We start from the raw sequence: 16475 nt of genomic DNA on the forward strand, positions 1-16475 counted from the left end.
GGGGACAAACGCCTTTACGTCATGTTTACCTGTTGCTGTTGCCTGTGCTTGCCTCCAGGCAATGGATTTGGTTTGCATTCCACGTTTACTCAACCTCTTAATACAGTCTGAGCCGACCGACAAACAAATGTGTCAGATGTAGGCTACCGTGTCTTTTTAACTATGACCTGATCATATGGCACTCTACAGAGGGATCACCACATTCAGGTGTCCTAAATGTTGTCGATCTGATGTAAATGTTCCATTCTAGTGGACTGCCCAACCCACTTTCCCACTGTTGACCTATAATCTCTGAATTATTATTTTTTATTAAAATGTTTTCATTAATTTAAATAAAACATTTGTATTGTGTTATGATGAGTGTAAATGTGTGTGTGTGTACGTTGGCTCCCAGAGAGAGAGGAGAATGTCCCAAAATCACAGAGCTGGCAAACCAAGGCCAGATTCTTGTGTTCAACCGTTAATGGACCGTTAAACCGTCTGTCATAAAGCACTGACCAGTGACTTCAGTAAACATGGACAGGACCAGAGCAAACGGCCCTCCTCTCTCCGCACAGCTCCCTGGCCACCGGAGCATGATCACACACACATGCAACCAACGTGAACAAACATTACAACACACCCAGACACTCGCGCGCGCACACACACATACAAACACACACGCTGACGTCACAGACAAACACATACACACAAGTAGAAGAAACACACAACTAAGACACACGCATAAACACAGACATGTGCACACTCGTTACACATTCCCATCACGTGTGCATCAGTCAGAGTGACGATCACATAAATGAGAAATGCTAGCATCTGTGAAGAGTCTGGAAAAACAGATGTAGGAAGAGAGAGAAAGGCCATCAGATTTAATTGAAGGTGAACAACCTCAGCAGCCTCTCTCATGCTTAGAAACGGAGTGACAGTGGATCCTGGCCCAGATTATGGTGTGGGATAGATTACTGTAAATTTGGATTATCAGGATAATCTCAGATCGATTTCAGGGCAGTTTTAACAAGGGCAAACACGTTCAGTCAGACAGGGCTTAGACAGTTTTAACACACACACACACGCACACAAAAGCCTAAATAGAGTCACTGGATTTGAGATGTGAATAGAGGTCTATGGCCTTGTGGGTGTTTGACCATAGCTCTCCCTTGCATGCTCTGACAAGGTTGTGCCAGGTTCTGAGCTGGCGTCTAGGAGTCATTAAAAGACGCCACGTTGGCTGTTAAAAGCTGAACCGGGGTGAGCATGGCAGGTAGTAATGCCTTGTAATTACAGTTGAGTTATGAAAGAGGTTCTAATGTCAGTTTCAGAGTGTCCTCTTGGGCACCAATGGGAGTCCTACTGTCTGCCTTGATTCTGTTCCATTATTGTTACATTTCTTGCACACTATAACCCTCTCAGTCCATTGGTGTCTGTCACCAATACTCCCGCTCTCTTGTGTGTGTTTGTGAACCCATAGCACTTAGTCGAAAAGCTGACATAAAGACACGTTTTAGTCAAAAGACGTTTCATTGTCTTAGCGATCTGTATGATAAACGCAACTCTTGCCAACAGAATCTGAGTGATTCAGGATCATGTGTGGATGAAGTGCAACAACTCAGTGATGTCATTGTCACTTCCTGTTTTCCTTGTTTCTTGTTTTACTTGTCCTGACGTCTATTGGCATATGGAAGGTGAGTCAGAAAGGGTTTGGTTTGGGTACACATCTTGCTACACAACACAACCATATTCCTGTCTATCTCCGTCTCTGCGGCCATCACTGATAATCAGACAGGATGCCCTTACCAAATATGGCAAACAGCGGTTTAGATGATGCTTAATAAAGTATTGAACAGATACAACATTTGAAAAATTCTGTTCAGTGTCCAACAAGCAGATCAGAGAACAGCATGAGCATTGGTGTCAACTGGAGCCTTTCTATAGGAGCCATGTCCCACAACAGCACGTCCATGTCACATAAGGGCTGATAAGACAACTGACCTGGAAGAATCGTGATTTGTTGTCTCAAACAATTGAATGTTCTGGGCACTTGATTTAATTTGCCATTGCTGCCTACCTCTAAAGAAAGGTGTAGAACTGTGTCACTTAGCTACAGCTGTGGCCAACTGGAAATACTATGCAGGTAAGAGTCCGTCCGGGGATTATCTGTCGGTATATCTTAACCTGCGGCTTTAAACGATTCTCGTCAAAGGGTAGCGTTTTGGCTATTGTGTATGGAAATTAAAGCCTAGCTCATCGAGACACCTGACAGTTACTTCTCAGCGTGTTTATTCACACAACACTAAGATGTGCATAAACTATTAACCAACATTCAATTATAGCCTAAGACTGCTCATACAGGTATACTCATTTGATTTGAGGCAATCCCTTTGGGACGTCCTGTAACTGCTCGAAGGGGGCGGGGGGAGACTCGTTCTCCGTTTTCCTCTCACCCCCGCCTCTACCTCCGTCCTCAGTCTGATCTGGTGTAAATTCCCGTCCCGCGCACCGCCGCACACTACCAAGGTGGAGGCTGTAGCATATAGACTGTAGGGTCCTCTGCGCTTCCAACCTAGTCCAAACTACCGGGGCGAACGGTCGTTAACCCCGCCTCCTCCAAACGGGACCGCAATGATTTAGAAGTTCAGGAATCCCACGTGACGTCACCAAGGGGTGATGTAATGCTTCTGTAAATAGAATGTATTGTAATCCTGCCTCAGTCCAACGTGGTTCCTCTCTCAGCAGTGCCGCTTGTCCTCTACACTTGTTTGGTAAGTTAGCAGAACTAACTTTTCTCATTAAAAGTGTTCCGTTTCAAAACCCTTGACTTATATGAACAAAACTCTTTATTTTAGACGTTGACAAGGCAAGATTCAAGGTCTCACCAAGCTGCGGAAAACTTATTCTGGCTTCGTCCCGCTTTAGTTAATCAGTCAGACGTTCTGTGTCTATTTGGGGGGTGTGACTGCACTCTCCAGTCGTGTTGCGTCGGGTTGTTTATGAGGTGAGCTTGCTTTTTAACGTACAACCCGGGTCATGTTCTTACAGTAGCGGTGAGAGTATCTCAGATGATCTAAAAAATTTAGGCTGCATGTTCAAGCTGGTTTGATAAGCCACACATCGAGAAGGTAAGGAACCGACAGAAAACGAAGTTGATGTAAACGAGTTTATTTACTAAAAGCGGAATAAAATGCGTGCGTATACAATTGTGTGTGAAGGTGGAAGCTGTTGAGGAGGATGTTCTCATGTGTGGGGCTGCGCAGTGACAGGTGACATCATTTGATACACTTAAATTGGTATTTTCTGCCACACAGCAATTTCAACCGAAAGTTGATCTTAAATAGGCTACTATTAGTCCAGCTAACTGTCAAAGATCAACTGTCAAATATCAATACGTCAAATTAATTGTCATTTAGCCTACTCCGTTAGTTTGTTCGGATGGGAGTTATGTCTTAAACTGACGTCATCCTGCAGGCCTGTTGATGTGATTTAAAGATTTCTGCTGAGATGTGCTGACTGTGCTTTACTGATGTTGGAAAAATGGCAGGCAGACTAACAGGCACTTTGATGTGAGTTTCTTGTTTTCTTTAATCAAATAAATGTCTAGTTTATACCAAACCAAAGAGTCAACCCAACCGATGGTCATGAGTGGTGATAATGAACATGAGTTTGACTACTTTGATTATCTCTGCCGTACACACGTAGACATGCACACACACACACACACACACACACACACACACACACACAGGGCCGTACGCAGGGCCCAAAAAATACTGAGGTCATGAGTCAGAACTTCTAGGCGGGTTCGGGGGCATGCTCCCCCGGAATTTTTTTAAATTACATTATTTAAATATGGCCATTTTCATTTTCATTTTTATTATTATATGGCAACGACGGTACGAGCGTTCTGATTGGATAATGAGTAGTCACCCCAGCCGCGTATTGCCCTCCTCGCCGGTCAATACGGATCCGTATTGCCCTCTGACGTCAGCTTCAAAATGAGCGATATCGACGAATCAGCTGCTGAGTTTTACTATCCAGATGATGCTGAAAAGCTTTGTCATCGAAAGTGAGGATGAAGACCAGACTCTTTGAATCACTTGTGTCGTTATTTTGTGATGAAATTAAAGCCATTTTAGCAGAACCATGTTGTCCGCTTTCTATCAAAAGTAATGAGTTGCTTGGCAACACATGAAACACACCGTGAGAAGACTTGAGAGCTAGCTACAATTAGCCTAAAGGTACCATTTATATTCGTTTACAAAACGAAAATAATCTAAACTTGCCATATAATAAACTACTTACTAACCTCGACCGTTCGGTCATGCCGGGAAATATCAAACTGAGGCTGGAACGTATCGACCGAGCGATAGCGAGTCAGTTTGATATTTCCCAATTGCCACTGAATTTCATTTTCAATCAATCACATCAATGACATATCAATCGCAAAATGAATGTTGATTCAACCGGTGGAAATTGATTGACAACCGGTACTGACGGAGTTAACCAAACTTTGATTTGATGTTTCCTTATCTGAGTAGTACGCTGCTGCAATACAAATATTTCCACATGAAAATGAATCTTTCTTCTCACAGTCATCTGCCACTTAAACTTCTCTTAACCTACATGTTTAGTTTGCTGCGCTCCTCTTCCAGTGACTGTAACTAACATAGGCTATTCACTAACAGTAGCGGTATGTCTATGGCGGTAACATCAGCATCCGACTTGTGTTTGGTGGTTACCATAACGACAGTACGTTTTGTTGATGACGCGCAGCACGTATGTCCAAACTCTTGAGCTACTCGGCTCTTCAAGTATAAAATCACGTTACGGTTTGTGGGAGACCAAGATCATCGTCCTGCAGTAAGTTTCACGTGTACTTTATTTCGAGTTTATATACCACGATTTAAGCACAAAAAAAAACTGAAATACGAAAAAAAATACCGAGGACACGACCTCGGTGTCCTCAATGGTAGTTACGGCCCTGCACACACACACACACACACACACACACACACACACACACACACACACATGAAGTCACCTCTACATGTGGAGGAGGGGTGGGGTATAGGGACTAAGGCTGCAGGCAGGTTTGAACCTGTCATGGGCTGCTCCTTTGTACAGAACAATCTCTCTCTCTCTCTCTCTCTCTCTCTCTCTCTCTCTCTCTCTCTCTCTCTCTCTCTCTCTCTCTCTCTCTCTCTCTCTCTCTCTCTCTCTCTATCTCTTTTTTTCTCTGTGTCATTTTCTCTCTGTCTCCCGCTCTCTCTCCGTGTCATTCTCTCTCTGTCTCCCGCTCTCTCTCTCTTTCTCTCTGTGTCATTCTCTCTCTCCCGCACTCTCCTCTTCTCATTCTTTGTCCAGCTCTTTTCTTTTTAATGGTTCTTCTTGTCCTCTGTCCTTTTTTCTTGCTCCCTTGCTTTCCTGGACCCTCTTTTCCCCCTCTCTCTTGGTCTCGCTCTTTTCACCCTAACATCAGGACCCACTTACAGTTTTCTCATCCCCCCTCACCTCACCTCGCTAACCCATCCCCCCTCACCTCACCTCGCTAACCCATCCCCCCTCACCTCACCTCGCTAACCCATCCCCCCTCACCTCACCTCGCTAACCCATCCCCAACCGAAACATCTCTCTGCGATGAAAAATAGGAGGGGGCTGTGCAAAGAAGGGGGGTGTGTGTCAAGGCTCAAAAAGCCCAAACGGTCATCATTCTCTTCATCATTACCCTCATCATCATCATCATCATCACCACCAGAGTAATCTCTATAATTACTGCCCCATCCTCGACTGGTCCTCCTGGTGCTTACTGCCAGCATCACAGAGGTCAGGGCGGGCTGTCTATTCAGGGGTATGGCAGGGGGGATGGGTGGGGTCAACGCTGGGGGCGGGGTCAGGGACTTGGGTGCATGAGCGAAGCATTTTATGATTGGCTCGCTCGTCCTCCTGACAAATCCCAGTATGACACTGACGGTTCCACCACTGCTCTGTGGAATGCCCGGGGGGGGTCAGTGGGTTCATGTGTCCCGGTCTGATGTGGAAAATGAAGGGCCAGCACATTAAATAAGTCATAATTACTCCCCCCCACACACACACACACCATCCTGTCTTCATAATGCTGGTGCAGAGCTCAGGGTCAACTGTGGGTTAGCGTCTCTCACTCTGTCTCCAACTTTGATTCTGTCTCTCTACCTCTCTCTGCTTCGCTCCTTTTCTCTCTCTCTCTCTCTCTCTCTCTCTCTCTCTCTCTCTCTCTCTCTCTCTCTCTCTCTCTCTCTCTCTCTCTCTGTCACTCTATCTATCTATTTATCTATGTGCTCTGCCCTCTCTCTCTCTCTCTCTCTCTGTCAATGTCTCTTCTTCTTTCTTCACTCGATCCCAGTCTCTGTCACTCTCCCTCTGTCTCTGTCAATGCCTGTGTTGTTTAAATCTGGCCTGAACTATGTTGAACAAGACCGTAGCACAGGGCTCGAGCCAACAGTACCAAGCAGAGTTTGTGCTTTTGCAAGCCTCTTCTGCGTTGTTGAGATGCACTTAAGATTCTAGATTGTTACTAAATAATTAGTGGGATCAGTCTCAACAGGCTAAATAGGCCTTAATATTACAAATATACAGTTGAGATTGATAATTATTTGTACCTTTTCACATAAAAGCACATGCAAACCCCTTTTCCTAACATTAGACCTTTCCTTCAGAACCTTAACTCAGCCAGCCTGAACTTGAGACCATGTGTGTCACATTCACTCTGACCCTGACGGGATCGCTATCCAAAAGATAAGGTTCCGTCCAAGCATGGCCATCCATCATCCAGTGAAGTGGCACCTGTCTTGATTCAGACCTCTGACAGGACCAGCCCAGAACCAACCAATAGAACAGGCTGGATGGAGATTTAGCCAGTGACTGGAACATTCTTTTCGTAGTTCAACCCTTACCCCAGGAAATAGATCTCAGACATGGAATGGCTGAAAGGCCATGAGTTTTAAATTTACATTTAATCATTTAGCAGACGCATCCAGAGCGACTTACAGTAAGTACAGAGACATTCCCCCCGAGGCAAGTAGGGTGAAGTGGACACAACGTCATTTTGCATGGCCGGGAATTGAACTGGCAACCGTCAGATTACTAGCCCAATTCCCTAACCGCTCAGCCACCTGACTCCCTGAGAGAGAATTTTCAACAATGAGTAACAATATGTTTCTCTCCTTTACCTCAACCTCTCTGCATCTCTCTCTCTCTCTCTCTGTTTCTTTCCTTTACCTCAACCTCTCCGCATCTCTCTCTCTCTCTTTGTCTGTCCTCCCTTCTTCTTCTTCTTCTCTGTGTAGGTTAGTGAAGGAGATGAACAAGGACCAGGACCGGCCTTACGTATGCAGCGCGCCTGCTTGCTCTCAGGTCTGACCACACGCTGACAACAGTCCCATCTCTTGTTCACGTCTCTCCCCGCTGAGATGAGCTCATGTCGTTGTCTGTCTCTCCCCTGGTGGTGGACAGAGCTTCCAGACTGAAGCCCATCTGATGATCCACAGACACAAGCATGAGATGACCCTGAAGTTCCCCTCCATCAAGACAGACAACGCCTTTACAGGTGAGTGGGCATTTGACTGCATGCATGCATGTGTTTGTATATGTGTGTGTGTGTATATGTGTTTGCATGAGAAATACAGAGAGAGAGAGAGAGAGAGAGAGAGAGAGATGACCCCCTCCTCAGGACCAGTGGTTGATGAAAAAATGATGATGCCTGGCTTCAGTATGAAATCAGATAAGCTGTATTTGATCCCACATACTCTCACATAGCCCTGAAACAGGATGCCTCATGTACCCAAGAAGCATGGACGGTGTACCCACAGAGAAGCTAAAGGGATCATGCTAAAGTAAACAAGCAACACAACAGACTGAGATTCACGCACCAGACTATGACATATACTGGGCCATAGATGATAAACGGCGCACACCCATTGCAACATCTAGCTGTTTTTTACACTTTGGTCTCAAGAGCTAGACAGTTTAGTTTGTATTTGTCCCTTCACTCAATTGTATGTATCACATTCCCTTTGATTGAGCTCTGACTGGGTTAGGAATTGACAGGCTGTTACTGAGACCAAGGAGCATAAGGCAGTGAGAATGTCTTGGATATATTTGGCAATGCACTTACATTACATTTGATCCATTTAACAGACATCTAACATGCAGACGTTAAGTTATTATCATGTTTTTGTTTCGATAGAAAGGGGATCATCTTGGATAGGGATCTTATGTCAGATGTCCTCATCTACCGTGGTTTGATCATATATTACATGCAAATTGAACATAAAGCACATAATATAATGCAATAAAAAAATCATATTTCATTCATGTGATGAAATTACTAGCCTTTGTGTTGTAGACTTGGCGGAGAGATTGGAGGCAGGGTGGCTGTGTTACCATGGCAACGGCGGTGCGCTTCATTAGACGTCAGCATCAGTCTGACCCTTGAACTCTAGTCGGACCCTCCCCCTGGTGCAGGAGTCTGCTGCCTGTCACCCCTTCAGCAGGAAGTCTCCTGTCAAAACACAGACGTGCCCCGACCTTTCACCTCTGCCAGTTTAGACTACAGAGAGGGAGACACCCTGATCTTATCGCACAGACAACCGTTGCCACGGTAACCTGACGGTTCCGTCAGGTAATTGTGTTGTGGTGCTGTCATAGAGATGAAGAGATTGTCAAGAAGTGTTCTCAGTTCAAAGACTGCCCCACAAAAACTGATTGTAGATTTAGACGTGTACCATACAGACACAGTATACTGTGTACACTATTGAAGTATGACCCGGGACATGTGTGTGTTTTCTAGACCAGACTCCAACACCAACGCGTTTTCTGCGAAACTGTGAGGAGGTTGGACTCTTCAGGGAGATAGAGGAGGAGTTCCGTGAGGAACAGGAAGAGGAGCACAACAAACAGGTAATCCTGAAAAACGACATTTAACTTAAGTCTCATCCAAATCCAAACGACAGTCAAGACATGAGAAGTAGAGCTAATGAATAAATACCAGCAACTACATGACCTTTTCTCTAGATTGATAAGTAGATATTTGATTATCACATCTGACATGTCAGTGTTGAGTGACAGGTCAACACGAGATAGACAGGCAGACCCAATCAGACGACTACAGATATCTGACCTGCCGAAGGAAAGACACACCAAGCGATCAGATTCTTTCCTGCATCTTAAACAGGCTATCCACACACAGAGACGTTGCCGGACAATGTGTGAACACACACACATAAACACACACAATCCATGTGATGGTGATGGACAACACTTGATCATGTATACTAGACCTTAAAAATCGTTGAGTCTTTCATGTACACATTGTACCGAAGGACAACATTTAATTTGGCATGGCCGGGAATTGAACTAACAACTTTCATATTACTAGCCCGATTCCCTAACTGCTCAGCCACCTGACTCCCTGTCTCCTCCTTGGCTTTCAGAATCTCCCTAAAAATGGGCCCTCGTGTCCAAACCAGGCTCAGTCCCGTCACCAGCCTCAGATCCAGGCCCAGCACCATCACCCCCAGACCCAGACCCAGCACCATCACCCCCAGACCCATAGCAGCATGATGGGTCCTAGCTGCAGTCTGGCTGCCCAGCAAACTCTGCCCTCCTCCCAGGCTGGCTCAGTCATCACCCAGGCCCCCTCCACTCTCACACACAGCGGGTGAGTACAGATATGACTGGGAACTTACGCACAGGAAACACATATTCATACATGTTACAAATACAGTACAGGTACACATTGTATGTATTTGCATGCAGGCATGCACACCTTTTCTCCTGTAATCCTGTAATTGTTGCTTTCATCCTTCTCTCTCATTCCCTTCCCTTAGCTCTCACCCCCTCTCCTGTCAGAGCTGTAAGTCATTCAGTCTGGACCAGACTGTCACTCCCCAGACAGTCTAATTTATCAGTGCTCTAATGAAATGAGAAAGAGGGGGAGCGAGAGTGAATGGAGGGGAGGAGAAAAAAGTGGGAGTGAGGGGGAGAGAGAGGGAGTCAGACAGACAGACAATCAGACAGAGGGATGGAGCCAGTGGCTATAAAATATATAGCCTTCCCCCATCCCTCTGCCCGCTAGCCCACCTCTACCCCCATCCCCCCCTCCTCCATCCCAGCTTTCTCCCTCCTCGCCCTCCCTCCCTCCCTCACTCCCCCCGCTACTCTCCAGGCTTTGACACAGAGCAGTAGTGTGAGGGCCAGCACTAGGGTCTCAGGGCTGGTGTGGATTACATGGGCATGGTTATCACAGAGCACAACAGAAAGATTAGGAGGTCTCTCTGTCTTTCCTCTCAACATCTGGACCCTGTCTACAATGACTACACGGTGTTCTGGCTTGTTTGCGTGTGTGTGTGTGTGTATGAGTGTGGGTTTTTTCCAATACACTGTGCAGATGTTTGAGTCCGGGGCAATACAACAGGGAAAATATACATACTATAATTTAGCGTCAGTTACATACTCAGACTATCTCATTGGTGTCTGTGCGTATCTCCAGCTCGCTGTACCAACTTGTATCACGTCTCTGGCATATCAGTCTATTTCTCTTTATGTTTACCCTCCTTTTCCATGGCAACGCTGTATGAGTGCCTGGCTGCGAGCCCGGTTCGACTGTTGTGGTTACGTTCAGACTCGTTGTTTTGGTTTGGGCAGTTCTCTCTCTTTCTCTCCGTTTAATTCGCTGCGTGCGCCACAGTCGGCGCTGACATCACCAGCGATGACCTCACCACAGCGAGGGAGGCCCACGCCGTCTCGCTGGATGAGCGCCAGAGCGTTAGATCATGGCATGGCACCCTGGCCCCTGCATGTCTCTCCCTCCTTTTAATCCCTTCCCTTTTTTTCCATCTTTTCTTTCTATGTCCCTTTCTCATCATCCTTTCCATCTCGCTCTTGTCTTGTCTCTCTATCTGGCTTGGTCCTCCCCTTTGCTGCTCGCTCCAGATGCCATTCTTCACCTTCTTGAGATCTCTCTTCTGTTTGGGAGCCTTTCCTCAGTTCCAAAGCTGTAGAACGACATTTCTTTTTGGACCTGTCTGACCCCCAGACTGTCAAGTGGTCAGTTAGACCAGCTCTTTAACAGTGACCTTTCTTTTCTTCTCCTGATCTCAGACCAGTCCCTGGGTCGCTGTCTTCCTTGCTGCATCTGAGGAACAGACAGAGACAGCCCCTGGCTGCCTCCATGCCCGGCACTCTGCCAGACCCGGCCATGCAAGGGGCATCTGCCCAGCACATGACGGTGAGTTGAGTCGCACACACACACACACACACATACACACTCACACACACACACTCTCACACACTCACACACAGATAATGGATGCACTATAAGCATAGTGGTCAAGAACATTGAGACAGAAATATTTATAAGACAGAAAAACTCACTTCACAGTTAAAAATGGATCATTCATAAGACATGAATCCGCCTGTATAGATATGATTCTGTTGGGAGGGAACACTACTGGAGCTCCAATGCTCGGAAAGATCCATGCCCTCACAGTAGAATTACACAGGAGAAACGTCTACACATGGTCAAAAGTAACTAGACATGTAAGCGATTTTAATAAAACAGTTACATTAGTACTTCTTAGCTAACTTAGCTAACTTAACTACTCAGCTTTGTGTTGAAACTTTGTCTTTGTGTTTTGTTCAGATGGAGGGACAGATGTCCCGAATGATGGGGATTCCAGGCCCCTCCCATAACACGTCCTGCTCCTCCCCCCAGGTAACAACCAATCAGATGCATGCATCCACTTCCTGTTTATAACTGGGTGACATAAAACATTTAACATAAAACAAGAAGAATAGATCTCAGAATCATGTGGTTCATATTTTAAGGGTTTATACAAATTTTTACATAACATGACAATGACAGAGACAGATTGACAAAAACATACACCAACATACCCGTGCGTGCGCACACACCAAAACACATGCACGCACACACACACACACGCACACACACACACACACACACACACATACACATACACACACACACACACACACAAAGAGAATAGGGTCTAGTCTCCCTCTGGCTAATCTCATTCCTTGCAGATGGGAGTGGAGAGGAAGTAGTGTAACTCTACACCTACTACACATACTAGCCTTAACTAGAGGGAAACACAACTCTGTTTCTCTCTTCCTTTGTGTCCGTATTTGTAGCCTTTCTGAAAGTACTCCAGGCCCGTCTGTTTTTGTACACAACATCTTTTTAAATGTTCTGACATCTACAGATGTGTCTTAAAACAATAGTGCTCGGGAAAAAAATGAATGCCACATGTTCAAGCAAGCTGCATAGAATACTTTAGAGGGAACACATACAGGATATGACCTCACGTGCCGACCCTCCGCTTGGAGAAGAGAGCAGATCAAGTTTCAGGGGTACACTGGTTGCTAGCTTGAAACTGACCCTCCCACACACACAGACTGGCCATTGTCATTGTGCTGAGATGGAGGAAAATGGAGAGATAGGGGGTGGAGGGAGAAAGGAAGAGAGTGTGTGTGTGTGAGAGAGAGAGAGAGAAAGAGAGAGAGAGAGAGAGAGAGAGAGAGAGAGAGAGAGAGAGAGAGAGAGAGAGAGAATCATATTCTTTCACCAGAAGTTGAAAGGTTTAGTTTGGACTTGAGATGTATTTCACAAGAGGACTGTAGGTTTTCTTGGTTTTGGTCGGATTGTTGTTGTCTGAGGGAAAGTAGTGACAGAACTGTCTACTGAAAGTGTGGTAAAACTTTTATTCTACACTTAAGTACATGTATAAGTAATTTGTAAGTAGCTTTGTTCAGAGAAGAGCCAAATGAGTTTGTGTGGGACAGTGGGTGTTATTTGAGTCAAGTACAGTATGTGCATGTTTTCATGGAGTGATCACTTCTGTCAGGAATATCTACTTGATGAAGTATTAAGGTACTGCTTAGTGTTATGTCGTTTTTGAGTTAGAGAGTTTCTATGAACTGAACAGAGCTTAAACACTCTTGTTGCATGGGATTCTGTGTGTGTGTGTGTGTGTGAGAGAGAGTCTCTCCCTCCATTTCTCAGTGTGGTGTGTGTAGCTGGCTGGCTGGCTGGACTGGCACAGACAGCTCCATGACCTCATTCTTGGCACCTTCTAAATGTACTCCCTTTTTTCATTGGTGAATGGAGTGGAAAAAAATAAACTACTTCTCTTAAAGAAATATTGCGTAACCGGGAGCGATAGTAATGCGGGGAGTGCTATGATGTCATGCCCCAGAAAGGGTCCAGCCTCTTTCTGCTCTTGCTGAGTGTGGAGGAAGAGAGAGGTAGTTGCAGAGAAGTATGTGGACGGTGGAGAATGTGCCGGAGAGTTTTTATTTAGCTCTCTCACTTTGGGCTTATGCTTTCTATCTAGTCTTATGTCCTACACTGACACACTCTAGGTATTCACTGTTAAAATATTAACTTTCCACGGTGGATTAGCATGGTTTTTGACACCTCCATATATGTGAGTATTTTCACAGCTGTACTCGACCACAGGCATGATGAATTGTGAAGCTTTGCGAGCGAAACGAGGATTGTGGAAACAGGTTCTTGTTGACTGTGTGTAATGCTAGGATAATAATCTGACCATCGTTTAATCTTTAAATATTGTTCACATTCAGATGATAATATGTTAGCAGGATTTATTATTAACCAATCAGTCGCTCTCGGCAGAGGTCTAAGCCAACCATGGGCCACCATCACCCCCATCACCACCCAGCAGTCGCCAACAGCAACAACATGACACAGATGGGTCACATGATGGAGATGATGTCACAGCGGCAGCATCACCACCAGCAGCACCTGCAGGCTCCGCCCCTCCCTTACCAACAGCACTGCCACGCCCCGTTACAACACATGGGGAACGCCCACAATCACCAGGGCCACCAACCAGGGAATGCGATACACCCTCAGGCCCACCAATCACCACCGTCGCACATGCAGGCTGGCCACACCCACCAGGGCTCCCCTCACATGCCCCTCCTCTCTATACCAGGACAGGTAAACCACTCCATCAGTCTCCATGGATGTTGTTGTCATGACAATCACTATGTGTTTCAAAGGATAAGTGTTGTATTTCTTTCTGTGTGTGTGTGCATCTGCAGTTGTCTCCAGCTGCGATGTCTCATTCCCAGCATGCAGTTCTGTCCAGCGGCAGCAGCAGCAGCAGTGGCGGAGGCGGGGGCAGTGGCGGGCGTCGTAGGAGGTCGATGGACCAGGACCCGGACGAGCGCAGACAGAAGTTTCTGGAGCGGAACCGAGCGGCTGCCACGCGTTGCAGACAGAAGAGGAAGGTGTGGGTGTCCTCGCTGGAGAAGAAGGCTGAGGAGCTAACACACACCAACATGCAGCTACAGGTAGGACCAGGCCCCCAACACACACACACACACACAGGTACACACTCACAACTGAGCACACACAGGTTACGCCAACATTCGCTGTTCTGTTGATAGGATGATAGGGTGCCACGTTGAGTGTGTCTTCTGTGTTGTTCCAGAACGAGGTGACTACTCTCAGGTCAGAGGTCGGCCAGTTGAAACAGATCCTGCTGACCCACAAAGACTGTCCTGTCACCGCCCGGCAGAGAGAAGCTCAGGGGTACCCCAGTGAGTAACACCCCTAATCCATCACAACCCCCATGTCCCCTTTCACCCCTAGCCCATCCCAGAAACACTCAGGGATTTCCTTAGCGCCCCTGCACCATCTAAAAAAGAACCACATCCAAATACAGGGGTATCTCAGTCGCACTCCCTGACCTAAATACCCAACTCCCCAGGGGTGATACACTGTGCCTCCGTGAAACATATTTAGTTATATAGACATCACCCATGTATAGACCCCTGCCCCATAATACACACACACACACATACTACTCAGGGGTTAGCAGCATCATAAATTCTCAGTTGGTCTTTCTGAGAATGACAACTACTTTGTACCTTGGAGATCATGTCTGGTATCAGTTAAGTACATAATATGACGATGTGCTTATTTGTGTTTCCTATGCAGTATTTTTCTATTTTTGTTGTATTTTGAATTGAATGTACAGTATGTATATGTCCAAATAAAATAAGAGCTATTTTACTTAATCTGAACTCCACCGAGTTTTCATTCGTAGTTTTTTGGGGGCTTGTTATTATGACACACACACACACACACACAAAAACACAAATAGCCGCTCCTTCCCCCTCACACATGGTTGCTTTCAGGTGAATGTGATTGACAGCTGTCTCTGTGTCCAGATCCAGGGCGGAGCCCGGGAGGAAGTCCCGCCCCTTTGTGTCCGGCATCTCGTCAGCAGGCCATCCAACACAACAGCGTCTCCACCTCCTCGGCAGCCGGGGGTAACGCAGCGCGCCGCAGCCACACGGACACCAAGCCCGCGCACTAACACAGACACTAACGCTCCTTCAGAATCTGCGGATGCATCTCAAAAGTCGACATGGTCTCTCCCTCTCCTGGTCTCTGGGTGCTGACGTGAAAGGATATCTCTTTAAGCCTTAAGTCATTGGCTCTTTAGCACTGTGATGGTCACCCGAGAACTGGATCATGTGTGTGTGCGTGTGTGTTTGTGATTGTGAGAGTGTCTTAGACCATTTCTGTTTCCATACATGGTATGTCTAAATGGTAATGAATGCCCCAGGACTTTCTATGTGCTAACACGTTCATTCTGAATATGTAGGAGATTTCAGTAGCCAGGTCTTTATCTAGCACCAGGAGAACAAGGTCTGCAGCTGGGGCATGAGGGTGCTAGACTGATTGTATAGTGGTGTGCAACACATAGCCTTCAGGAAATTCACAAAGTGAATGAAAACAACTTTTTTATACAAAATAAATTAGAAAATGTATACCAAGACCTGCAAAAAGGATGCCCTTAGTCTATAATTGCATCTTGCAGACCCACTTTCTTGTTCTGGAGCATTTTGGTACCAAATTGTTCAGAACATCTGTTCAGCACTTATATTTTTTACAGTATGTTTGTATCTTTGTGAATTGGACTAACATAGTTACGAAATGATGTCCATTTGTGTCTGTTTTGTTTTGTTTTACCTTTTGTTTTTGTACAGAAATTGACAATCGCAGAAAATCAAGTGCATAATAAAAACACATATTTTGGTGTGTGTGCGAACATACGTTGTAATGATTTTACTCAAAATTGTTCAAATGAATTATTAAAACTGGACAATCATTAATGTTTTGTGTTATGGGTTTTGTAAGTGTGCATGTAATTGATAACTGCTCTTAGAGAATGAATTGGTAAAAGGAGGAAAGGGTCTAGTCTGCCCTCTACTGACAAATTTTGGAACTAACATATAGACACATGGTATTGACATATGGGAAGAATACTTCCATGCACAAATCCTTAACATATTATCATTTATAATTTTTTAAAATAAATAATTACGTGTTTTTTACAGCTGTTAGTCTGTGTGTGGGATGACCCTAACCCTAACCCAGATCCAATAAT

At 45.6% G+C, this 16475-nt stretch overlaps 1 protein-coding gene across 3 annotated transcripts; it reads left to right on the forward strand.

Annotated features, from left to right (window-relative positions):
* Nucleotides 1-2473: 2473 nt before the first annotated feature.
* LOC124467332 (cyclic AMP-responsive element-binding protein 5-like) lies at nt 2474-16338 on the forward strand. 3 transcript variants are annotated; one of them, XM_047019591.1, is made up of 11 exons: nt 2474-2756; nt 7314-7380; nt 7480-7573; nt 8816-8925; nt 9459-9685; nt 11128-11254; nt 11669-11740; nt 13685-14011; nt 14116-14367; nt 14508-14616; nt 15250-16337. In XM_047019591.1, exons 2-11 carry the CDS (start codon nt 7327-7329, stop codon nt 15396-15398), a joined length of 1521 nt encoding a protein of 506 aa, XP_046875547.1. In that variant the 5' UTR covers nt 2474-2756; nt 7314-7326; the 3' UTR covers nt 15399-16337. The 3 variants fall into 3 exon arrangements, with proteins under 3 accessions (XP_046875547.1, XP_046875546.1, XP_046875548.1); XM_047019590.1 differs by lacking the exon at nt 2474-2756 and adding an exon at nt 2797-2989 and having other exon boundaries at nt 15250-16338; XM_047019592.1 differs by lacking the exon at nt 2474-2756 and adding an exon at nt 3008-3113 and having other exon boundaries at nt 15250-16338.
* The last annotated feature ends 137 nt before the right edge of the window (nt 16339-16475 follow it).

Source organism: Hypomesus transpacificus, chromosome 4, assembly GCF_021917145.1.
Source record: "Hypomesus transpacificus isolate Combined female chromosome 4, fHypTra1, whole genome shotgun sequence".
Taxonomy (NCBI): Eukaryota; Metazoa; Chordata; class Actinopteri; order Osmeriformes; family Osmeridae; genus Hypomesus; species Hypomesus transpacificus.